Genomic DNA, 26146 nt, shown 5'->3' with positions numbered 1-26146 from the left:
CTTGCATCCTTGAAAAACCTAGCAAGAATGTGCAGGGATACTCAGGGCGCATGGCAGAGTGCCTCTCCTGGTGATAGAATTAGAGCTCGAAAGGATGGTAATGCTTTAAGTCAGTGTTGTCCAGTAGAAATATAATGGGAACCACATACATAATGTAAAACTTTTTGGTAGACACGTTGAATACAGAAAAAAAAAAGGGGAGAGATGAAATTTATTGTCCTAATGTATTTTATTTAACCCAAGATAAAGTATTATTATTTTGTCATATAATCAATATAAAACAATTATTAAGAGATTAATAAGGGATCCCTGGGTGGCGCAGCGGTTTAGCGCCTGCCCTTGGCCCAGAGCGCGATCCTGGAGACCTGGGATCGAATCCCACGTCGGGCTCCCGGTGCATGGAGCCTTCTTCTCCCTCTGCCTATGTCTCTGCCTCTCTCTCTCTGTCTCTGTGTGTGACTATCATAAATAAATAAAAATTTTAAAAAAGAGAGATTAATAAGATTAATAACAAGAGATTTTAAAATTCTCTTTTTTCATATTAAGTCTTCAGAATTCAGTGTGTATTTTCAACCTGAAGCATATTGCAATTTGGAACAGCCAGCCACATTTCATGGCTCACTAGCTACATGTGGCTCATGGCTACCGTAATGGATGCTGGAGGTCTTAATCTTCAGAATTCTTCTTGGAATGAACTTAACTATAGAACAAAGTATTTATTTCATTTTAAAATAGGATTTTAAGATTAGTTTTAGAAGAGTTGCAGCTAATATAACTTCTTTATAAACTACTTGAGTATTATTTTTCCCATTTATAGATGAAATTGAAACCTAGAAAACCTTTCCTAGAGTCAGATGGTTAGGCAGCTAACTGTAGAGGCCATTTTCTTTCCACTACATTGTGATGCCTTCAGTTATTACGTAATTATATTTTGAGAAATAGGTGTTTGTGTTAAAAATAGTTTTTCATTATAATTGCACAAAAGTTGATTTAGAAAGATGAAAGCTGTGAAGAAAAATCACATATCAGTCCACATATATTTATTCTTTATTCAGAAATTTGTATTCATTCATTGAAATGTATGTTCATTTTTTTCAAATCACTTCTTTTCATTTGAGTGCCTATTAAATGCTTGCCTCTTTCCTAAGCAGTAAAAACCTATTGTTCTTATCCTCATGACTTGTATTCTAGTGTAACTGTTACTTAACTGTGTTGTTCTGGTCATTTTATATTCTCTAGGGGTGTGGTACAGTTATTTAATGCTGTACAGAAGCATCAAAAGAATGTTGATGAAAAGGTTAAAGAAGCTGGAAGCTCTATTAGAAAACGTGCTAAGTTGATATCAACTGTTTCCAAGAAAGATTTCATCAGTGTTCTGAGAGGAATGGATGCAAGTACAAGTGAAAAAAGTTCGACTGGAAAGAACTTGAAAGCCAAACAGGTGAGACTTTTATATAGGATTCAGTGCATCAGACTTTTAGCTCTTAGAGTAATGTTTTGGGGTGAAACAGCACACTATAAATTTAAAGGTTTGGATTCTTAAGTTTCATGGTGATTTATTCAGTATGTATGGAGGTTGCCAGTTATAGGTGACATACATACCCCTGCTGTGAGTACTCAGGAACCACAATTTATCTATAAATTGACAAATTTATAGATAAATTCTAAATTATCTAAAACCACAGATTTATCTATAAATCTTTTAGAGATATTGGATCTCTACCATCTGAAATCCTGTCTTTTGTGCACTTTGGAGAATAGAAACCTAAGTGAGGGTTACAGCTTCAACCCGCAGCTTTTAACCCACAGAGGTAATTGTGGTGGCTTGTAATTTCTAAAATAGGAAGGATCAGAGCCTTGGGGAACATGGTGGAAGGTCATCTTTTGCATGGAGGCTGCTTGGTGATGTTTGACTGGTTGGAAGCGATAGCCTGTAAATACTCTTCGTGATCTTTGGCATGATAACTTTGCTTCTCCACTCCTTTTGACCTGTGGACTCCAATAGTTGCCTTTCTAAAGGTACCAGATGAAAAGTTCTGAAATGTGCTTTACTCTCAAAAGGGCTGTTTGGTTTTGTTTTTTAATTAAAGCAAAGTGCTGGTGTGTTTGATGGCTTAATTTCTATTGCCCTCAAAAAGTACTTCAGTCAGGAAACAGGAGTCTCTGTTGTAAGTTTTTTGTTTGTCTTTGGTTTGCCAGTTAAAACTGGCAAGAAGAGCATTTAGGAATTTCATGCTAGCCTAGGGCTGAAGTATTTTTCAAGTTCTTTGATTAAGTTGCCATTTTACGTAAATTTGACACAAGTTTTCTAAGGTATTTTAACTTTGTCTATCTCTTGTATATTAAAGGACCCAAATTGGTTTTTTTGTTGTTGTTGTTGTTGTTGTTATTGTTTATTCATTCAAATTTTTTTTCATTCAAAAATTTTATGTATTTGAGAGGGAGAGAGAGAGAGAGAGTGAGAGAGCACGAGCAGGGTGGAGAGGGAGAATTTAGTCGCCGCTGCCACCCTCCCTCGCCCCCCAACAGGGAGCTGGACTCGGGGCTCTATCCTAGGACCTGGGTTCTTGACCTGAGCTGAAGGCAGATGTTTAACTGACTAAGCCATCCAGACACCCCCACCAAATTGTTTTTTAATTATATATATATAATACGAAGCTCACTGGTACTGCTGTTTTAAAGTGTCAGGATTGATTATAAACACATGACTACTATGTTTGGGGATTACTTTTTTAGTTAAAAAAATCTAACCTGCTGTGTTCTCATGAGGGACATTTTACTTCAAAAATTGGAGAAAGATCCAGCATCATTGAATGAGAAAGAGCCAGTGGGAAGATGGAAAAAGACTTACTATTTTTTTCTTTTTTCTGTTCGCTTTGGAATGATTTTTAATAGAAGCATTTGCTTTAGGATTATTTTTTCATGAGTTATGAAAATCATGAACATGGGTTCTTTCCAATACTATTGTTGCCTTTGTTACTTACCATTCATACTTTTGCCCTTGACTGTTTTTGTTTCTACTTCATTGTCAAACCAAAGTGGCTTTGCTGTAAAACTAATTTGTCTCTAGAACTTCTTATCCCATACTAACAATATCTTGGAACATTTCCTTTAAAAATGCTGCTTTCACTTTGATTTCATGTTTATGGAAAAACAGCCAGACTCATTTTTTTTTTTTTGACTGGGCTTGGTTTTACATCTGAATAATATAAACGTACTAAAATATTTATAATTGGATCAGTGATTAATATCAAGAATATTTCCTATTTGTACCTGGTGTTATTCTTTTATCTTTTAAAGTCTTACAATTCAGATAGATAGATGACTTCAAGTAAATAAGTAAACAAGATTTAAAAATTCTGAATTAGTATGTCTACACTGTTATCATCAGTTATATTAGGTACAGTAAGAGGTAAATTAAGTGGCTGCCCTATTTGGGGGGGGGGAATTTTGATGTAACTGTAATATTCATGTAGGACATAGATCATTAAACTTGTGTGAGTTACTTGGACTAAGTGCACTTGTAAAGCAATTGAAGAGAAGGAGGGAAAGTAAAAGTGGGAATAATGTGCCAAAACACTATTCAGAAATAAGACATGGATTAATGAAATGGATAAAGAAGGATATTAATTAAGTAGAAAATAAAATTTTCCTTTTTTCTCATATTTTACTTCTTCTTAGCACCATTGCTATTGCACCTTTTCTTCAAAGATGCTCTTTCCCTTCTCAGACAATTGGACAGAACGACTTTTAGGGAAATTCTCATTGCCTCTTTCCTGGGCATAATGGGTCAGAGCGTAGCTTTTTTATCTTGTATTCCTAATATTATGAAATCTTTACAATTAGAGTCCATCTGCATGTAAACTAAATTCATTGGCGACTATCTATCAGGATACCAATCTGGAAATACCTTCATTATGTCTTCAGCTCCTTTACCTTGTTATACTTGTTATTTGTAATTGTGGCATTAAAGTCTTACATTCAAAAACAAAAAAGAGCCATGGTTTTATATTAAGAAGCTGGATAGGATTGCAATAATATAAACTAGAGGTTGGATCCATTACATGAACATACATTAGGAGTGCTTTTGGTTGTGTCTGGTTTTGGTTTTTGTTTTATTCCTTAGGAACACTCAGAACTTGGGAATTTATTTTTAAGAATCCCTTTTCAAGAATTTCCGTATTCCTGCAAGGTATACAAGGTTTTAAAGTGTTGTGATAGATATTTCTTAACTATGTTATGATCCTGAACAAGCCACTTTTCTGAGAACCTTTTCTTTTTTGGGGCATAAAATGAGTTTTATTTTCAAAGTAATAGGAGCAGAGTTTCAAAAGGGAACCTGTGACTAAATAAAATTGCTAGTGCTCTTCCCCATCCCTCTCTGCCCCTTGTTTTGCCCCCTTCTGAGGTAACTGTGTTTAATTCTTACATCTGTTGTATTTACCTTCATGTCTTAAATAACATTTAGACTTTTAAAATCAATATTAGATACCTTTTATGGAAGTTAAGGAATTATCACTTTCCTTTGCTGCCATACTTCCCATACTGTGTCCTTCCACTTTCATATATTATTACATTTAGCTAAATCAGTATTCAATGTAAACATCATTCACTCCTGAACAAAGTAATGTATGAAAATAATACTTTTCTATTCTTCAACTTAGCTTTCTTACAACTTTTGTTTTCTGGAGGTAACAGTTGTCTCTTTTTTTTTAAAACCCTTCTCAGTCTTACGTTTTCCATGGCCATCTTGGTACAATCTAGACTGGTTGTTCTTTACCCTGGTATGCACTTGGAGTTTGCTTTAGCACTGCTCTGGGAATTCCCCTTGCTTCTTCCCTTTGCAGTAGCCTCTGTTTCTTGGACTTATTTTCTCTTGGCTTTCACTCTCATTTTGATGAGGTCACATTTACCTACAGTAGCTTTCTGGGGAAGGGTATAGGATATCTTCATTTTTAACGTGTTGGCTGAATTATATGTAGTAGATGGAACGGTGGCTGCTAAAATAATAAGTCGGATCCCTGGGTGGCGCAGCGGTTTAGCGCCTGCCTTTGGCCCAGGGCGCGATCCTGGAGACCCGGGACCGAATCCCACATCGGGCTCCCGGTGCATGGAGCCTGCTTCTCCCTCTGCCTATGTCTCTGCCTCTCTCTCTCTCTGGGTATGTGACTATCATAAAAAATAATAATAATAAAAAAAAAATTATAAGTCTGTGTTCTAATTCCCAGAACCTATAAATGTACCTTATTTAGAAAAGGGTCTTTGCAGCTATAATTAAGGATCTCGAGGTGAAGAGATCATCTCAGATTATATGGATGGATTCTAAATCCAGTGTTAAATATCCTTACAAGAGGTGCACAAGGGATATTTGACAGACAGAAGTGGAAGAGGCAAAGTAACCACAGAGGCAGAGGTTGGGGTGATGTGGCTGCAAGTCAAACAGTGTGCACTATGTAGGCTTATTCAATACAATCTCTTTGTATTAATCAGTTTTCATGAGTTCAAGACTTTTCTGATTTAATATCTTCAGGGATTAAACTACCTATGTTAGGGTCCTTCACCTGCCTCCATAGGCCAGGGAGGGTACTTAAAAGTCTTACTGCTTCTTCCACAAGCTATCAACCAGTCTTGTATTTCTATCATGCTCCTCCCCTCCACCTCCCTCTTTGCCTGAGCATGGATCCAGTTTCTCACTTAAATGTTAGTTTTTCCTTCTCTCTAATTGATTACCCGTACTCTATCCAGTTTTCATTTATGTACCAAAACTTGTTGGCATATTGTGTCAATTATTTTCCCACCTGTATTGTTTCCTTGTTTGTTTTAACTTTTTATACTTTTAGTGGACTTTTCATAAGAATTAGAGATAAATGCATGTCTGCTGTTTAATTGGAAGACTATTTTAAAAGCAAAAAGGTTAATCTTATTGTAACTTCCTATTGCTTTTAACAGAATTATTGGTAGTCTTTAATTATAAAGTATTTCACAAACAATAAATATTTAAATATTTGAAAATGGATTATTTTAAAAATGCTTGCTTACAATGTTTTGAAGCGAATTATTTAAAAAATACTTGTATATAAGCATTTTTCTAAAGTTTTAGCATTATAAAGAAGAAAGTGCCCCTCCGTTATTTATATGCATTTGTGTCTTGAAAACCAGCTTTGTGATCATCTCTAATCTCTACCCTGTAAGAGTCTAGATATTTAGATTCATGTTCTGGCATGTGTGTGGTTAACATTATTTCTTAGAAAATAAAGAAGAAAAGAGAGTATATAAAGAAAAGAGAGTGTATGATCTTTTAAAAATTTGTCTAGTAATTGATTTATTTTTAATCCAATAGATAATTAGAATTACTAAATTGTTTCTTTACACATCACATAGCTATGATTCCTAAGTCTGTTTAAGGGTCGTTTGAATTGTGCACTATACATCTACATTTGATTTATTTCATTTTACATGTTTACATTTACTATTTTTGTGAGCTACTACTTCAACTTTTAAAAGTCTGTTTGTTCCATTTAAGAACCATAATCTTCAAAGGCTTTTGGTGCCTAGTTTGAAGCAAAGTTTTTGTATGTCCCAAAGATTACCTTTCATATCATTAGCTGTTTTTTTTTTTTTTTTTTTTTTTTTTTTTAATTTTTATTTATTTATGATAGTCACAGAGAGAGAGAGAGGCAGAGACAAAGGCGGAGGGAGAAGCAGGCTCCATGCACCGGGAGCCTGATATGGGATTCGATCCCGGGTCTCCAGGATCGCGCCCTGGGCCAAAGGCAGGCGCCAAACCGCTGCGCCACCCAGGGATCCCTCATTAGCTGTTTATCAGGGTATTTTTAATCTTCTGATTCTGCTGATTTAGAAAATATTGTTGCCTTTAGAACTTTTTTATCTGTTTTTTTTTTTCTTTTTTCTTTCTTTTTTTTTTTTTAAAGATTTTATTTACTCATGAGAGACACAGGGAGAAAGAGAGAGGCAGAGACACAGGCAGAGGGAGAAGCAGGCTCCATGCAGGGAGCCTGATGTGGGACTTGATCCCGGGGCTCCAGGATCACACCCTGGGCTGAAGGCAGCGCTAAACCGCTGGGCCACTGGGGCTGCCCTATCTGTTTTTTTCTTAATGTTATTGTATCCAATCATTATTTCTGGAATAAAGTAGTTGGGAAAGCCTTCCTTAGAGTAAAAAGGTATAATTGCTTTTTAAAGATCATTTTTAGGGTAAAAGATTTTGAAAAGACTATTTTTAAAAATTCAGACTAATAGACTAAATTACATTCGAGTCATTAATTAATATACTTTATTTCTTGGAGTGGAACCTGAATACTGCAAAGTAAAACAAAAAAGTACTTGATGGGCTCATTTCAGAAGAGATAACAGCTAGTTATCTGTAAATCAAAAAGCCTTCACTAGAACTCAGGATGAGTAGTATTCTTTTTTTTTTTTTTTTTTAAGATTTTATTTATTTATTCATGAGAGACACAGAGAGAAAGGCAGAGACATAGGCAGAGGGAGAAGCAGGCTCCTCTCAGGAAGCCGGATGCGGAACTCCATCTGCGGACCAGGATCACACCCTGAGCCAAAGGCAGCTGCTGAGCCACCCAGGTGTCACTAGAGTATTTTTTTTGTCTATTAAAAAATGAGCTGTTTCTTCTGTTACATATGTAAGGATTAAATTTTTTTTTCGTAACAGTTGCACATCTCTTTCATCATGTTAAGTCAGGGCAGTTGTACAGTGGATATACATCACTTTAATAAATGTAAACACATTGTACCTTTGTCATTCACAAATTTTACAATCTAATTTTTTTCTTTTAAATTCCTTACATTGCAAAGCTTAGGTGCAAAAGTAAGTCACTTGTCTGAGTTCACTGCCCAATATCTTCAATAATGCTCATTGTTTTCTTGATTCACTAACCTGTCATGTTAAAATAAATCTTGTTAAATCAAAATCAGAGACTTAGTTAATTTTTTTTATGTTATGTATATTTTTGTGAGATAGGGCCATGACAAAGGACACTGTTAGTGGAAATCAAAAAGCCTAAGAAAAGAGTGATTCTTATCCCCAAAATTGAAATTTCGGGTAAAGTATTAAATATTAAATTAAATAGAGGTTTGATTCTTGAGAATGAATCAGTCCACTAAACATTTCATATGGAAAAAAGAAGAGGAACCATTTGAAAATTGAGCAAGCGTCCTAGGTAGTACAGATGGTATTTTGCTTATGAAATTAGAAGGTAGTGAAGTTGGAAAAATTGTGATGGGAGGATGTTCATAGAAAATATGATTCTCAAGAGGAATGTGCTTAGGAGAATATAAGACACTTAGCTTTAATTGTAAAAAATCATGAAGCAAACATAGTAAAGGCACTAGTTCATTCACCGGACTAATCCAGTCTGTTAGGTAAAGGTGCTTTGAGTATCTGAAGAAGCATTTTCATTTTATTATGTGAATTCTGATGATAACAGGAAAGGAAGCACCACTGAGTGGCATTTCTGTTGAAATGTTTACCTTCAAGCTAAAGAATTTCATGAAGAAAGTAATGAATTAGAACAAGTACTCAGTGCTGTTGAAACTAGCCTATAGTGAAACAGAATCTTTGAAAACATTGAAAAGAAATGTGTCAGAAAATGAAGCCATAATGAGTAGACATTTTCACAAGTAGTAATCCAAGGAAAAGCAATGGGCAATCATTGTGCTACTATAGGAGAAGAAAGCCTACCTCTTCTTAATTTTTCATATCCTTTATAATTTCCTTTCTTTTTTCTTCTTTCTTAGAGGTTGGGATATTGAGTGTTTGCTGATGAGTGGGAGGCTTGAAAATGAGATCCTGAGGAAGTAGGTTGGAATCACATTTTTAAGTCTTCAGTCTTCTGTTAAGGCATTTGGACTTTATTCCTTAGGCATTTGGGAGCTAGTTGTAATTTTTCATCAGGTAAGTGACCTGATTAGATATGATTATTCTTAAGGAAAAGAAGGCTGAAGGATGGAAAGACTCAGAAGATCAACCATGGGAGTCTTTTACCTTAAAGCAAGATGGGAAACCCTGAACTAAGGTGTGGTGTGGTGAGGATTAATGGAAAAGAAGAACCCGTTTGGAGAGATTGTTTTGAGGTATAGATTGATTTGGTTTGGCACTAACATGATTTGGAAGGGTTGGGAGAGGGGAGAATTGTGATGATTGTGAGGTTTACAGCTTGAGAGATTCAGAAATGGTGACACCTTTTACAAAATTGAAACTATAAAAGGTGGAACATATTTGAGAATTGAAGGCTTATTTTATTTTATATACCAATATAGTTAACATATAGTAGTATTATATTAGCTTCAGGTGTACAATACCGTGATTTAATACATTATACATCACCCACTGCTCATCACAAGTATGTTCCTTAATCCCTATCCTATTTCACCTACCTCCCCTTTAGAGATTAAGACTTTTATAAAATGAAGTTGTAATCAGCGATGAGAAGAATGACCATAAAGAGCAGGTTAAAAACAGCAAGTGTGAGGCAAGGCATTTGGTTAGTGTAGGAGACATGACCACAGAGGAGCAGGCTACCAGAATAGCAGTGTTTATGGAGGCCCCTTGTTGCAGAGTCTCATGAGTCCTGAATGTCTCTGTAGGGCCTGAAAACAATTTTCCTGTTTACCTAATCAATCAGGGAAGGTGCATGATGTATTTTAGAGTTTTTCATGTGATTAAATTTAAATGTTTCTAGACTTACAGAATTGTCAGTTATTTGGAGAAAAGTCTATAATCCAGAACCTATAAATCCCATTCTTGATCCAAATAAATGAAGTCCCATATCAGCTACATACCATCATATAAGAAGGCACATTGACAGATTCCTTGATGTTGACCCTGAGTGGATTTTAGAAAGATTAAATTTTATTTAGGACACTCTGTTTAAAGAAACAACAATAATTTACATTTTGTATAAGAAAAGTTGTTTCATAAAAAATTTCAGTTCTGATCCCTCAGGGAATTGTTCTTTCTGTACCCTGTTCAAAACACGTACCAATCTAGAGCGATAACGTTTTCCTGGTAGGTTGGGTAATCAGGATTTTAATAATGTAGAGTTGTTATTTTTTTCCCCTTACTTTCCAAAGTTATAGTTATTCCTTTTGCTCTTTTCTTGAAAAGTTGTCAAAGTCCAGTCAAACTTCTTGAAATTTAAGTGTCTATTTCCTTAAAGGTGGGACTGAAGCAAGTATGATGCATATGATGCATTTTAAATCTGAATTACGAAAGAGAATATATTGGCTGCTGTTAGGAAAGCACTGACTATATGTTATTCAAACCCTTGAATTACAGACTTGCAGGGTTCATTTATTTGAAATTGCCAATGTTGCACATTCACCTTTGGTTATAATGAAGCCACAATAATAATTTTGTTGTAAGAGAAAATGTTAGCTTGTTTCTGTCAGAATGTAATTTTCTTAGTGATTGCTAGACAACAAATTTTAATGAAAAGTCTCTAGGGGAAAAAGTTACTGTGGGAGGAAGGTATATATATTTTTTCTATTGTTTGTGATAATGAATACTTAAAATGGCAGACTTAGAGGTAAGGTAGGGGGCTTTGTTTCTCATACATTTCTCATTAATGGCCACCACATAATTCCTTCATAGCTGGGTATTTAGTGGTGTGAATACTTTTGGAATACCTGACTTCTTTATTAACTTAGACTCTGCACTGCTATGTTCTGTTAAAACTGTACATTCCATAGGGTTCAGAGATCTACCAAATTCCTGCTACCGAAGAAGGAAACCTAGGGTTGGAGGGACTCCACACACAGCTGTGTAGGTGGTCCCCTGGCAGTTTTCAGGATTTAGTTTTTAACTGGGTTGGGGAAAGGGAAGGCAGATGAGAGGGTAGAGAAAGATACTGTCCTTAAGTTGCCCCTGCATTGCCAGCAACAGTGTTTTACTCTCACATAAAAGCAGCTCTGGCTGGAATGTGTGGAATTCTAACTTTGTAAATAATTCAGCTTAATGTTTGTTTACTGAAAATGCCTAAATAGATTAGAGTTTAGACAAAAGAGAGACTCCAAAGTTTGAAATGAGAATGAGTGTGATTGTACACATTGCTGTTGATGGGAACAGCTTAAAGCCTGTTTCTCAACTCCTTTTAAAATAGGCTGTTTAGCTTTAATATAGTGTGGTTTCGGATTTGGCCAGCAGTTGTAATCAAAGCAAACTTATGTTTGGCACTGTGGTACATGCAGCATTTTGATGTAGGGGAAATACGGGTATGAGGGAAGCATAAGAGCTAATTACAGAGTTGCTCTAGAAATCTTTAGTTACTGTTAAAATAAAAATGACTAATGGTGCCATATGTCTCCTGGCCCTATTTGAAGAAATGTTCTATTTGAAGTTGCTGAAGTGGATGGGAGTATAGGATTTTCATTAGTGAGGTTGAGGCCTTTTTTTTTTTTTTTCTTAATTGTCTTGTGCAAAGTGACTTTTATGCTATATGCTTACACTTAGTTGGTGCATTTGTAAAAATAAAAAGAATGTTTTATTGTTTCTTGCTGAAAATCATAAATATGAGTTGGTTGGTGTTTTTTGTTTGAGTAGTAGGCAGATGAGAATGTTGGTGGGGAATGTATGAAATATTATACAGTAGCAAAGGCCACAGACTCTGGAACCAGGCTGCCTGGGTTGAAAATGCTTGGTCTGCCATTTAATATCTGTGGGTTATTTACCCACACCATGCCTCAAGTTTCTTATGGTTTAAGATAATCATTCTAGTAGTAGTAACCAACTCATAGAGATAACTGAGAACCAGTTGAGTCAGGATAAAGTACTTAGAACAGTGCTTGGCACAGTGCTATATAAATGTTTACAGTTATTTTTATTTTTATTTTGTGTTTCTTTTATTTAGTACTTAGTTTTCCTAACAGTAGTCAAAGGTGAATCTAAAGTTGGAAACAAACGTGAAAACCTGTTAGTGCTTACAAGTATTGGATAATCAAAAATTTGTCCAATAATTTAATAAAAATTATGTTTATATTTGGAAAATTCTCATTTTAGGTGTATCTAGTCTAATATTGCAGATTTTTACACAATAAACATGGGTTTTGAGGACCTAGAAATTTGTCCGCTTTCTCTTCCCCATTTTAAGCTATGCTTTCTTAAATTGTTTCAAGATTTTACTTACCGAGGAAAGTTTGATTTCTAAATGGTTGCTTTCATACTCCAATATTTGAATGTTCTCATCTTTGTGACTAGTGTGCGGAAACATCATTAGGAGATTACAGATGTCCCTAGTTAGGAATTCTGTGCCATATGTGTGATGACCCGGGGCATTAGTAAGTAGGAATGGTGGTAGAGGGACTGGGAGGGCACTTGCTAGTGTTCGCTTTGTGCCAGGCACTTTGAAAGGTATTTGTCTATAATTACCATTTTAAAAAGTACTAGAATTCTCATTTTAGAGGTGAGAAACTCCAAATCAGAAATATTAAGTGACTTGCCCCAAGTCACATTGATAGTAATTGGTGGAATCTGGTTTAAAACCCAGTCCCCATTGCTCCAAAATTGTATCAGCTATTTGTGCCTGCTACTTAAAAAGATCTGAGGTACTTTATTAGAAGCAGAACCAAAAACTATGCTTCCCTTCTCTCACCCAGATGAGCTACAAGAGGTGGGGCTGGCTAATGAGCCACCGTGTCACCCACTGAGGCTCTAAGAAGAATGATGAGAGAGATGGCTTTCTGTCTTGAGTTTTCCTGCATCTCACATCCTCTTTATTGGATATGTAGCAGCACATGGAGACTGATAGATTTTAAAATCTCATTTCTCAGAACTATTAAGGAAGATAAAATATTTCCATACTAAAACATTTCAGAATCATGAAACAAACTCATTAAACTCATTTAAGGAATTCTTTATAACAGGGAGAAAGTTTGAAAGACCAGTATTTCTATCACCTAAGTTCTAAAATTGTTGACACTTGTCCATGTGTTTATTTTAAAGAGCTGTCTGCCTGTCTCCTTCCCCATCTAGTTTTTGTTTGTTTAGGGGATGATTATTTGAAGGTGGTAATCCCTGTAGTGTCCTAGAACTTCTTTTTTTAAAAACAGGTTTATTGAAATAAAATTCACATTACATACAATTCAGAAGATTCATTTGTAACTAAACCAGTTGTCTTGCTTGAAGAATGAGTCCAGGTTCTGAATCCATCTTCTGAATCCATCTGATTATTTCATCGTGTCTTTCAACTTGCTTCTCTGTGCCCTTTTACTGTAAGCGCAAAATTAGGACTAAAGGTTGGGATTTAGGTTACTTTTTAAAAATTTTTTTGGGGGGGATTTAGGTTAAACTCTAACATAACTGTTTGATAGGTATGATACTTAGATGCTGTATGCTATCACATCAGGGGACACGTTATAAGAATGCCCCATGTTAGTGATGGTAGTTTTTCATTTGGTTAAAGTGGTAATAAATGTTTCCTTATTAAAGGTGCATTTTCCCTTTTATAGTTAGAAAGTAATTTATGGGATGAATAATTTCTTTTTTTTTTTTTTTAATTTTTTTTTTTTTTTTTAATTTTTATTTATTTATGGTAGTCACAGAGAGAGAGAGAGAGAGAGGCAGAGACACAGGCAGAGGGAGAAGCAGGCTCCATGCACCGGGAGCCCGATGTGGGATTCGATCCCGGGTCTCCAGGATCGCGCCCTGGGCCAAAGGCAGGCGCCAAACCGCTGCGCCACCAGGGATCCCGGGATGAATAATTTCAAAGGAGCAAATATACTGTTCCCCATCTATCTTTTACCTTTTGGCATCAATTGATGATTCTTGACTAAAATGGTTAAATGTTACTGGAATTTACAGAATGGTGATTTTCTCATTTTTTCTATTTATTTTTCTCAGGATAAATTTAAATTCCAAAAGATGGGGTTAGTGTATCATTCCTTTTAATTACTGCGTTCCAGAGTAAGGAGTTGGCTTAACAGTCATCTCCAGTGCTGACAAGTGAACTTCCCCCCTGCCACCTTTTTGTTTTTGTCTTTAATATTATGGATGTAGGAATGTCTAGCTGTTCAATATTTTAGAATCATTATGCTTTTTTTGATGCTTAAATTCACAGATCTGACCACGGGAACCAGTACACACCAGTTTCTTGTGCCCTTTTGACAATGACCTCATTTTTCTTAGAGTAGAGTACTTTCTTGCTTTCTGGGACAAAAGCTCTCAGACCAAACCTTGTGTTTTCTGTGGCCCAGACCTAGAGTCACCCATTTTACAGGGAGTTCTAGTGAGGATAGTCCATTTATTTTTAAATCTTTTGTTGATTTAGTAGGTAGATTGATAGTATGCATATTTTTACTAGATATAACAGTTTTATTTATATAACGTTTCATAGTTTTATAGAGTACTTTTACATGTTTGCTCATTTAAGCTCTTTAACAAATTTATGATATTAAACCATCAGTATCTATTTTCTAGATGAATTCACAGCTCTACTAATTTCTTTATAAACCTGAATTATCATCTATATGCTATATAACAAATATAGCATTTGTATAAAAGAACAATGATATGCTTTGAGACTGAGTGTATTCTCAATGTTTCAAGCTCTTAATGGAGTCTAAAAATACATAGAGCACTTGTGTCAAAGGCTCCTTGACGTGTTACATTTGTCTTTCAGGCAGTTTAGTCAGCTTTAACTTACTAACAGCTACTAAGAGATTATAAACAATGAGGAACATCTGGATTGCAGGAATGTTTCCTCAAACTTTAATTCTGTGAAATTAGCTGTGTAGATAGCAAGTTAGAATGGAAGCCACCAAATAAAACCACTTTGAGGTAAGGCTTAAGTATTAAGTCCATTGTAAAATCAAGGGCAGCAAATGAAATTAAAACAAAAAATAGTGCAGCAGATGAAAAAAAAAAACATCAAAGAAGCATATTTTTTAGGAGTATTAGGCCTGAATTCTTGGAAAGCTATGCAGAAATTAGGTTTTCTTAGAGAACTCTATACATTTAACATGTGCTTGGACTGTAACTAAAGGTGATGTAATTTCAGCATCTTGATCTTTTTTCCTTGGATATCTTACCAAATGCTTTTTTATCTTGCTTGGATCTTATAAGTTACCCATTTAAATTTGTAAAGTGTACAAGAATCTGGAAACTATACAATAGTTAAAAACAAAGCCCAAATGGGCTTGTTGCCTGGAATACCATCCTAGTAAAACAGTTAAAATGAACTAAAACAAGTTTGTGAAGAAATGAAGAAGGCATAAATTGATCTAGACAATTAGGAATTTCTAAGAATTCTTTGAGAGTCAGAGAAAAGTTGACTTTGTGTTGATACTGGATCCTCCATATAACCTTGAATCCGTAGGTTCTTTGTTAGAACTCTTGTACCTTCCAGATTGAAAATTTCAACCCTTTATGATTACATTTTCAATCCTTTATGATTAGTAGGATGTTTTAATATCTGGCATGATGAGAAAATCATTGGTGTTTTTATTCATATTCTAAAGATTTGAGTCTATCACTACTGTTGATTTCTACCAGAATATATCTTTTTATAAAGGGATTTCCCATATATCCTTCATTTCGCCAGCTGAACTTTCAGATAGGCTTTAATCAGTTAGAGGGGAGATTACTAACTACAACTATAAATAGCTTTACACAAAATTTACAACAACAAAGATATTAAGATGAATTTATCCAGTGTGTTAAGAACCTTTTTTAATTTAACTAAAACTAAATTAAAATGAAAGCTGAACATTCTTAGGGAAAGCAATGAGATCACAACTATTGCTGATTGCTAAATATAGATGTGATTATATTGCTTATTGTTTTAGGATTTGACTTTAATTTTCCCCTTCAGAATTGAAATGAGATTAAGCTCTTAATTATTTAGTATTAGACTAATGAATAATTCCAAACCTCTGTTTTTTAGTTTTCAATAGCTGCTGATATATGGTAGCTGATTAACATTTTTAAGTGTTGTCTTCATCTTCAAAATTGACACAGACTGCTTCTGTATGATCTTGGTTAAATATTGTATAAAACCAGGCCAGTGAGAGTAGGGACTATTTTGTTTCCTTGTATCATGTGGTTTTTATTATGTTTTTGCATTTAATCAGTTTTACTTTTCAGTTGATGTAGGCCCAGAGAGTTATCTTGTAGGTTGCTTTAGGTAATTGAATTAGTACTGCCTTGCAGCAACACTGGACAGGTTTCACAAGCTACAAAATTTTGGTCATTTCAGTCTGTACTTACTACAACTTCCATATCATGATAGTAAATATCTGTGCCTAACCTGTATAGTATGGTTAAACTATATTTTGCAATATGTATTCTGGACCTCTAAACTTTCTGATTTTTAGTATTGTAATCAATAATTAACTGTGATTCAAATCCAGAACTCTGTTGGTTTGCATTCTAGTATAAAAAGTAATATATCAAATCACCCCTACCTCCATTTTACAAGCAAAAAAACCCCAAACAAACAAACAAAAAAACCCTATTTCTCAGGATGTCTTAACATGTACTGAAATCTATTTAGGAATCACCCTAGGCGAGTTTTTCCAATGAAGGACTCATTTGGAGTTTCCCTCAGCCTTATTGTTTTCTGTTTATTTATTTATTAGTTAAGAAATTATTTATTTATTTGAGAGAGAGCACAGCGGAAGGGAGAGTCAGAGGGAGAAGCATGCTCCCCACAGAGCAGGGAGCCCAACATGGGATCATGACCTGAGCTGAAGCAGATGCTAACTGACTGAGCCAGCCAGGTGCCCCTCTTCTTTTCTTATATTAATTTCTCATCCACCTTTTCTTTTTGGATGCCCTAAGTATTCAGGAAATTTTCCATCTTAATAGTAAATTATCTTTGTGGAAAAGATACAGTAAAATGATAGTATGTAAATCTGTTGTACAATATAAATTTCCCAAGTTTGGCTTTTTAATTTTTATTTTTTTAAGGATCATATTGATTTGAGAGAACACGAGGGGGAGGGGCAGAGAGATAGGGAGAAGCAGACTCCCCTCTGAGCGGGGAGCCTGACACTGGGCTTCATTCCAGGACCCTGGGCACCCTTGAAGTTCTGACTTTTACAGAAATTATCTTAAACATATTCAGTCATTTTCAGTGTATTTTAGTACTCATTCTACCATGTAATTTATAGGTCATAACAAGTGATGTACTAATAAATAGTGTTCTTACTGATTACGTTTTAGAGCACTTAGAGTATTATGGAAATAACCTAGACTTTGAAATCATGGATTTGGGTTTGAGTATTGACTCAGCCAATTATTATTAACTGAACTTGAGTAAGCTGCTTTGCTTCTTTGAGCCTTAGTTTTCTTATGTAAGATGAGAAAAACAAAGACAATTGCTTTCTGGGTAGGAATCTTTTTTTTTTTTTTTTCCTGGGTAGGAATCTTAAAGAGAATTAGAAGTAAGGCAGTATTATATAAACTGGCATATAATAGCTTCATAGTATAATTCATGTTTTTAACATTTTTTTTTCCCTTGGATAAGTTAGAAAGGGAAACAGAATCAGAATCATGGTTAACAAAACCAGAAGGGTGTCTTGGGGGAGATATTTTGGGAAGATCTTAGAGGAGGCTTGTAAAGCTTAGAATTTGTGGGAATGATCAACGAGTAGTTTCTCCTGTCCTGTTTTTTCCTATTTAATTTTAAATTAATTTTTACTTATCCATGTGGCTTAAAAGGCCACATTTTGCATATTCTGGGACAACTACTTTTTACTCCTTTAGCTAGTTACAGTGGCATTTATGCATCTCTGTATTCTTAACTATCCTTTCTATTTGTTTTTCCTGAAGTTAATTACCTTGATTTTCATATGTAATTTTCTTAGGTTAATTTTTCAAAATCAAATTACCTCAGGTAATAATATCAATTATAATTATTTTCCTTGAGATATTCTCTCCTAGAGTCCCTCATTCTCCTTTTTCTGGGTGATTGCTCTCTTGGGGTGCTTCAACTAGTTGTCATCCTGTGACTTAAATTTTTTTGTGATCCTTGGAATTTCTCCTGGATTGGATTTCGTATTTACTGGATCTCATTTCTTTCTTGGCTTATTCCCACTGTTTTGGTAAAGCATAACCTCCAATGTTTTTGCCATGATCCAGATTGTCTGTCTGACGTTTAGTTACCACTCTAGAGTCTCCATTTACTCTCATCCTGGAAATTCCCTTCTCTTTCTTGTGGACCTCCTACTTTTTCTCTCCCAGTGTCTTTCTCTTCTTGGTTTACTCTGCATTTTTGTGGAGGACATTCTCAGTAGTTTCCTGAGATAGGCTTAATAAGAAGTAAACTTTTGGATACTTTATATGTCTGAAAGTACCTCTGTTCTGTCCTCTACTTGGATAACAGTGTATCTCAATGTTGAATTTTAAGATGGAAATTATTTTTCTTCAGCATTTTGAAAGAATTTGTCTCATGCTTTTTTGCTTCTGGGTTGCTTATAGGAAAATCTGTATCTATTTTGATAGATCTCTAAGTATGTGACTTGTTTGTTTTCTTTCTGAAAGCTTATAGGATATTATTTTAGCACCTATTCTGACATTTTCCACGATATCCTTGATGTGGCTCAATTTTTCTTTTGTGTTTCAGACATTCAGGAGGGCTCTTTTCATTCTGGAAGCGTGTGTTCTTTTCTTTGAGAATATTGTTTTTGAAATATTTCATTGATTTTCCTCCCCTCCATATTTGCATTCTCTCTGTGTCATTGCTATTTGTATGTTGAACCTCCTGGACTGGTTCTCCAATTATTACCTTAATTCTGTTTTCCATCACTTTTTTCTTTTTACTCTTATTTTCTGGATGATTTCCTCAGCTTTATCTTCTTAGCCTTGTATTGATTTTATGTTCCTGCCATCATGTTTTTAATTTCAAGTTCCTTGTTATTCTCTTAATGTTTCTTTTCAAATAGCAACTGCTCTTGTTTTGTGGATGTGCTATAATAATCTCAGAACTCTTTGAGGATATTAACGGTATTTTCCCTAAGTTTTCTTCTTTTTGAAGAGTTTTGTTTTTCTTCAGGTTGCTTTCTAAATGTTTGTGTTTGTTACTCTCTGTTTTCTTTCTGATAGTCCTTAGTTGCCTGTTCATGATTTAGAATAAGTAATCCCAAAGAGGCAGTTGAAGTTCTGAGCCATGTGGATGTTGTCTGTTTGACATTTGCTTTGTATAGCATTCTCTCCATGGGTTATTTATTAGCAACTGGCCAGATTTTCTCTAGAGTATTCCTGATTTCCTTCCTGAAGGAAAAGGTCTGCCTCCCAGCATTTTGGGGAGCCCAGTGTGAGAAGAGGGTTGGGACTCATTCTTGGGAGCTGAGGGTTATAACTTAATGCTCTGTTTCTGGTACTGTACCTCTGCTTTCATCTAGTAAGCCCATTAGCTCTCCAGAGGTTAAAGTTTCAGTCTTCCACTTAGCTGGTGTGGAATGGGAAGGGAATCCAGAGATCTGATTGTTTCTCATCAAAAGGTTCACCTAAGTTCTCTTTATTCTGATCCTTCCATTCCTACCCTCACTTTGTAAAGTATCCAGTAAATGCTAGTTCCTGGGGGTTTTGCTGTTTGGTTGGTAGTTTTTTTGAGGATTCTGAAGTGTAAACTGGGTTGGTTGCAGCTTGACAATTGTAGTTTTAGGAGTCAGCTTTCTTGGGTTTGCCAAGACAATATTTACTAGTCCATCTTCCACACTGTTGCTGTTGTTTCTTTGGATCTTGTCCTTGTGGATTATATCTTTAAAACAACAGATCACATTTCTGTATTTTATTGAGTTTTGCAGTTGAGCAAGACTAGTTGTTTATGTTCAAACTGCCACCTTATGTGGGCCCCCATCTCCTCCCCCTGCCTTTTTTTTATTACTATGTATTTCTTTAGGAAAGGTAGGCAGAGAAAGTAAAGAGTCATTCTGTTGTCTTCAGAACAGTTTTCTTTCTTGAGCTGCCATTAGGACAAACATAGAAAACGCCTGTTTTTAAAATATATTAATCCATACTAGTTTGTGCTAATTTTTCTATGGTCTGTTTTGTTTTGTTTTTCCTTCATATTGTTGCTTCACAGTATAAAAATCTCACTCTAATGTGAGAGCTTGGTTGATGGCAGTTTTATAAAACATCCAGTGAGGTTTCTAACATTGGATTTCCCAATTCTAAAATCTTTGAGTTTATTGTTACTGTTCTCTTTGTCTGAAATACATGTTTACCCAGTGTTTTTTCAATACAAGCATGCAGGACAGTTGGTCTCAACATTTTAGTTAATGAATCCTTCCCTTTGATCCATTGTGGTTCTTTTCTTTCTTTCTGAACTACCCCTTTCAGGCTTTGTCCTTGTCCTACCCTTTTTCTGTCCCTCCTTTATTCGGGTACTAACAATTTTTATGGTGCTGCCTAGTAGAGGAGTAACTCAGTCCCAAAGAAGTAGGCTGTCAGGATGAGTTCTCATGTAGAAATAGTCTGTGTTGACCTCAGTCACGTGGGATCTGCCTTTTCGTGGTTGGTGATATGTTGAAAGCGTGTTGGGTACACTTGTCTGAACAGGGAAGTTTACCATTGAGATTGTGCATATTCATATGTAAACACAAACATTAATGTCTGGGTAAGTCTTTACCTGTCAGTAACTTGCACATGGCTCTACCAGGAAGCATGTACTTTTTAGGTTTTACTGGAAAACTTGAAATGATTAATTTGGCAGGAGAGGTGCTTTAATTGTTGCAGCTACGTGGATCTCCTCAAGGGAACAGCTCTTTCTCCTACTTAAGGTGAGGAGATTGGCAAAGAAAACTTGAGTTGAATCAAAGAAAATAGCCTTTTATCCAGTTAGGTAACTTAACAGAAACAAGAAGAGTTTTAGGAAGGTAGGTTTGATATTGTAGAAATGAGGGATGGGAGGGTGTAAGCCTGATTACTCCCTTCTCGCTGCAGTATGAGAGGCTTTGCAACTAACTGTTTTACTCTTGGTTTTTGACACAGATTTTTTTTCCTTTCTTTATGTTAAATTACAGTACAAAGTATGCTATTTCAGTCAATTCTGAAATCTTTACTCACGTATATATACTCTACAGTCTTTATATTATATTTTGGTACAGGCTTTGCTTGATTCTTTGATCCCAAGAAGATGGGAGTAATCCAATAGGATATTTTTATTTTGTAATGGCATCCTTTTTTTCCTAAATGGAATGACTGTTTCAGGGCTATGTTTTTTAAAGTAAAAGATAGCTTCAGCAGAATTAGATAAGTAATCTCTTGTAACCTAGAAAATGTCTTTAATATCTCTTCTCTTAAAAGCTGTTCTTTTTGTGGTTAACAGATCCCATAAAGATAACACTATTTTCTAGCCAAATATCATGGGTTCTTGCATAACTAGGGAAATTTTCCAACATGGTGTTCTATGAATGGTATAAACAGAAAGGCATAGACTGTTAGTTCCAGGAAGACAGGGATTTTGTTTTGTTCGTTAGTATATTTCCAACACTAAGAACAGTGCTTGAAACACAGTTCTCAGTAAATATTTGTGGAATGAAGGAAGGAAATCCCAGAGTTTGGAAGTTCTGCATATATTGTAATACTTAATTAATACCACAAGGTGGTACTGTTGTACCATGAAATGAATGGCTGTAATTTTTAGGCGGTTATATATAGTTTTATGTAAATCCTATAAATAAGCAAAATGAATTGACTACCTATTATGTTTATTGCCTGCTTCAGTTATTTATAGTTTTAGCATGTGATTAGTCTTTTGATTGTATGATTAGGTCAGGCAGTGAGATCATAACCTAAATAAAGAACATTTGGTTCACATTTTTATCAAATGTTAAATAGAGATAGCATCTATAAAAACCTAACACAGTACCAAGTTAGTCCCCTTTTCTCTTTTTTATTTTATGTTAAAAGCCTTTGCTCAATTTCTATTTGTTTTAAAATAATTTGCCAGCATTTTTCTAATCACTAAGCATTAAATAATATTTAAGTCTGTTTTGATTGCCAAATTTCAAAAATTGATAACAAACCTACATTTCACTTTAATCCCTCCCCCTGCCAAGAAAAAAAAAAAAATTGCCTCCATGATTCTTTTATGGGGTTAAAATAGCTTGTTAACATATTGTTCTGTTACCTGTGTGTGCATATATCATAGTATATAAATCATAACTTGTTTTCATTCCTATTGTGAAACTAAGTGTTGATAAGTTTGTTTTGTAGCTTGGGCTTTTTTATTTCCTTATGATTAAATTGCCTTTTGATATTTTGTTTCTGTAATTGTCCTCAGACTGAAGCAAAATCAGAAGAGAGCCCTGGATGGACAATCTTACGTGATGATTTCATGATGGGAGCGTCCATGAAAGACTGGGACAAAGAAAGTGATGGCGTGGATAACAGTGAACCAGGGTCTGGAAGTGACTTTGATACATAAGACCAGAGGAAACCCAATGTATGATCATTGTATTTTTCCTAGAAAAATATTTGATGCTCTCAAAGTTGGGCAGTTCTGAAGCTATCACTTGTAAGAACACCAAAAGACTTTTACTATTACCAACTTTGATGTTTTCTCTTTACATGAAAACTTTGTTAAAATTAGGTTTTTCAAACCATGTATGATTTTAAGCATTGTTTCTCAAACATTTGTAAAAAAAGTATTTTTGCTTGACCAGCAAGATGCACATTTTTGCCAGAATCATTTTAAATTTACATCTTGGTCATGGATATTGGTATTTTCTTTCAGTGTCAGCAGTTTCTAGAAATACAGTGCTTTTTATAATTAAAATGAACTCCTTGAAATCTATATTTTTCTGCTTTCCAACTTATTAGTCCTATATATGTGTGCTTCTGTGAAAGGAATTTTTGGTATTTGTTTTGGTATGCTATTGAAAAAACCTCTGTAGTGAAATTTAAAATGATAATATTTCTGATTCAGGGTGATGATTTCGTTTTTAGAAGTTCTGGTAAATAAGATTTAAGAACATCAAGTCTCTACGTTTCTATTATGTCCCTTTATATGCTAAACCATACATAATGATTTAGATTTAAGTGTTAGGTTATAAAAAAATAGCATGAGATTTACTGAGGTGGAGATTCTCATGTTTATGCCTCTCTCAGTGAGGCATAATTTCTTAGAAAGCATATTTGACATGTTTTAGCCACTCACACCCCCTTTTCCCTAATATTTAAGTTAGCTTAAGTTCTCTTTTATGGTTTGGCTGACCAGTGAAATGGTCGAGTGAGACTGCAGGTACTCTGCATCAGAATACTCCTATCTGTTTGGAGATTTGGTTCCTTGTTCCCTTAAACATAATTAAATTGGGTGACAGTATCTAGATGTTAAACAAAAAAGAAAATAAGACTGTTTAGTATAATTCCAAAATTTTCTGTGATCTTAAACTTGGTTTAAGATCTAAAGTTTATAAAGGAATTGTTTAATAAATGTGATCTGTTCCTTTTTTTAAAAAAAAAAAAGGATCCATTCCTTTTCCCATATTCCCCATAATAAAAATAGTTCCCTTCTACTACTCATTTGCTTATACTTGCATCCTCCCCTCAAACTTATGCTGTAGCAGAAATGTTTATATTTTCAAACCCATTTGAGTGTTCTAAGTGTTACATATGCAAGGTTAAATTAGTCCATGGCCTGGTATTTGTTATAATGTGATACCAAGTGATTAAGCCAGCAAAGCTCAAAATGTATTCTTGTATTTATCCCAACTTTTGAACTTTAGTGTTTTATTAAATTATAGAACTACCATTTCATCAGGGCTATATATATAAATAATAATAATATAAATAAATGTGAGCAGATACTCCTCCAAATAATGAGAGTGCTAAGTATATTTTGTAACACAGATGAATATTTTATTATAACTTAACACATGCATGATTTTGAAAAAGAATTTTTTGCAGCAGTTAAAAATTTTTTCTCCCCAGAATTAAAGATTATACTTCTTTTTTGCTATTAATCTTATTCTGAATCATATTAAAACTTGGCTAACATTCTTCCAGATAGTACATTGGGGTGATAGAAATGGGTAAATAACTTTTCATTTACTGGAGCGCTTTCAAAACATATACTCACATAGTTTTTGGTTTAATTTTGAAAAATTGGGCAAGATTTTTTTAACTGAAAATAGGAGACTATATGCAGAGTTATTTTCCTCTCAGAAATCATTTTATTCCAAAATAAAGATGAGTTGCCAGTATAAGAAAAAAAATTTATCATTTATGTTAGAAGGCTATAAAGCATATTCAAAGTACATGAAATAATTTCTATCGTAAAAATGGGATATTTTATGTATATTAGTTTTGCTGCATCTTGGGATATTTTATGTATATTAGTTGTGCTGCATCTTGACTCTACAATACGTAGGCAAAATACCATCATATATTAATATAAATCCCAGGATGAGCCTATATTTTAGAAGCCAAACATATATCTTGAGATGTTTTAAATATTCTAGCTTTGTTACCTCTACCCTAAGTATTTTATCTACATTCTTCTCACATCAGATAATTCTGCATCCATTCCGTCTTCCTGCATTGTCTTTGAGTTAAGGAGGGAAAAGAAAACCACATTTCTAGATCCCCCCCTAATTTGTCTAAATGTAACAATATTTGGATTTTATTTTGTTAACTATTTAGAGTAATATAGCAATAAGAAGGTTATTTTTATTTTTTAGAAAGACTATGGAAAATAGTAACCAGGTAACTAGTAAACTAGGCATTAGCTTATCCCCTTATCTGGATATTTAGATGGCTGTGGTGAACGTTGTCAATATTGAGCATAGGTTAGTATTGGTTATTAATTGTTTTTAGGCATTGAATTCTCAAAGTCAAAATTAATACCTGTTTTAGGTTGAAAACACTTAGATTCATCTTAGTAGTTTATCACTTTAGGTTGGCGTCTGCATACTGAATTTATTTTCAAGTTGCTTAGATTCTACATAGAGCAAATATTATTCTACTCATTGAAAAGCATAAGGTGGAAGCCCTTTAGATGGAATGGATCAGAGGCTCACCTTCAGTACCCACAGCTGAAAATGACTCGGGAGGAGGTTCCAGGTTTCTTGGAGGGTTAGTCCCAAATCTTTAAAATATTTTGTGTACTACAAGAGAGTGAAAAGGAAATGTTTATATTCTGGGAAACCTCTTAGGGCTCTTTTGATCACTGTGTTTTGCATATATGAATATGCTTAATAGTCAGTGGCTTCCACCTAATCCTGCCCCCTGTGCTGGTCTTCAGGCAGTGAGAGTACAGTACTTCATTACAAAGCCATTTGATTACAGTTCATAAATGCCTAAAGATGTTCTAGTTAAACATATAACAGCAGAGGCGTTTGTAAGGTTGAAGTGTGAACAGAAACACAAACTGAAGATAAAAATTGCATTTTTAAGGAGTTAAAGACATAGAAGGCCTAAGGAAGTTTCGCCTGTAATGAAGTTTCCAAAGAGCATAAGTCTTTCTATAAAAGAGAAAGGAGGAGATCAAATAAATAAGGCCATATTTTTGCAAACTTTGGATAACTTTTTTCCCTTACGTTTACTTATGTTTTGTTATTTTTATCATGAAGTTTTATAAATGTGTTGAAAAGAGTCATAAGTGAAATGGGATGGAAATTTTATTTTTTCAGGCTTTTTAATGACTTTAGAAGACATTTATTGTATTTATTAGTATGTTGCTATGTTTGTGCAACATGAATTTCACTTATAAAATAAACATTTGAGGGGCACCTGAGTGGTACAGTCAGTTGAGCCCCTGACTCTTGGTTTGGGCTCAGGTCGTGATCTCAGGGTTGTGATCTCAGAGTTGTGAGATTGAGTTTCAGTAGGGCTCCACTCTCAGTGCAGCCTCCTTGGGAGACTCTCCCTCTCCCTCTCCAATAAACAAATCTTTTAAAAAATAGTAAAGTAAACATTTGAAAAATTAGTAGACATATTTTTGGACATTTATAAGTTTCTTAAGCATGGGTCTATCTGTCTGCCTTAGCCATGGATGCTATAGCAGAATATTGTAGACTGGGTGGCTAAAACAACAAAGTTTCCTCATGTTCTATAGGATGGGAAGTCCCATGATTGAGGTGCCAGCAAATTTGATGTCTGGTGAGAGCTCTCTTTCTGATTTCCAGACAGCTGACCTCTTGCTTTGTCTTTGCTTGGTGAGAAGGGAGATCA

At 34.7% G+C, this 26146-nt stretch overlaps 1 protein-coding gene across 5 annotated transcripts in view; it reads left to right on the top strand.

The window, feature by feature from the left end:
- Nucleotides 1–26146, top strand: part of RRP15 (ribosomal RNA processing 15 homolog) — a 50075-nt gene that overhangs the window by 15662 nt on the left and 8267 nt on the right. For 4 of the 5 annotated variants that reach the window (XR_005982671.1, XR_005982672.1, XM_041722097.1 and 1 more), the window contains exons 4-5: nucleotides 1240–1441; nucleotides 22257–22418. Coding sequence is in view for 3 of the 5 variants with exons in the window: in XM_041722097.1 (XP_041578031.1) it covers nucleotides 1240–1441; nucleotides 22257–22400 (346 nt within the window). In the remaining 2 variants the exon portion in view is untranslated. Of the gene's footprint in view, nucleotides 1–1239; nucleotides 1442–22256; nucleotides 22756–26146 lie in introns of those variants that run through there. The other variant, XM_041722095.1, reaches the window with a different exon arrangement.

Source organism: Vulpes lagopus, chromosome 11 (assembly GCF_018345385.1).
Source record: "Vulpes lagopus strain Blue_001 chromosome 11, ASM1834538v1, whole genome shotgun sequence".
NCBI lineage: Eukaryota > Metazoa > Chordata > Mammalia > Carnivora > Canidae > Vulpes > Vulpes lagopus.
This window is presented reverse-complemented; position numbering and strand designations above follow the sequence as displayed.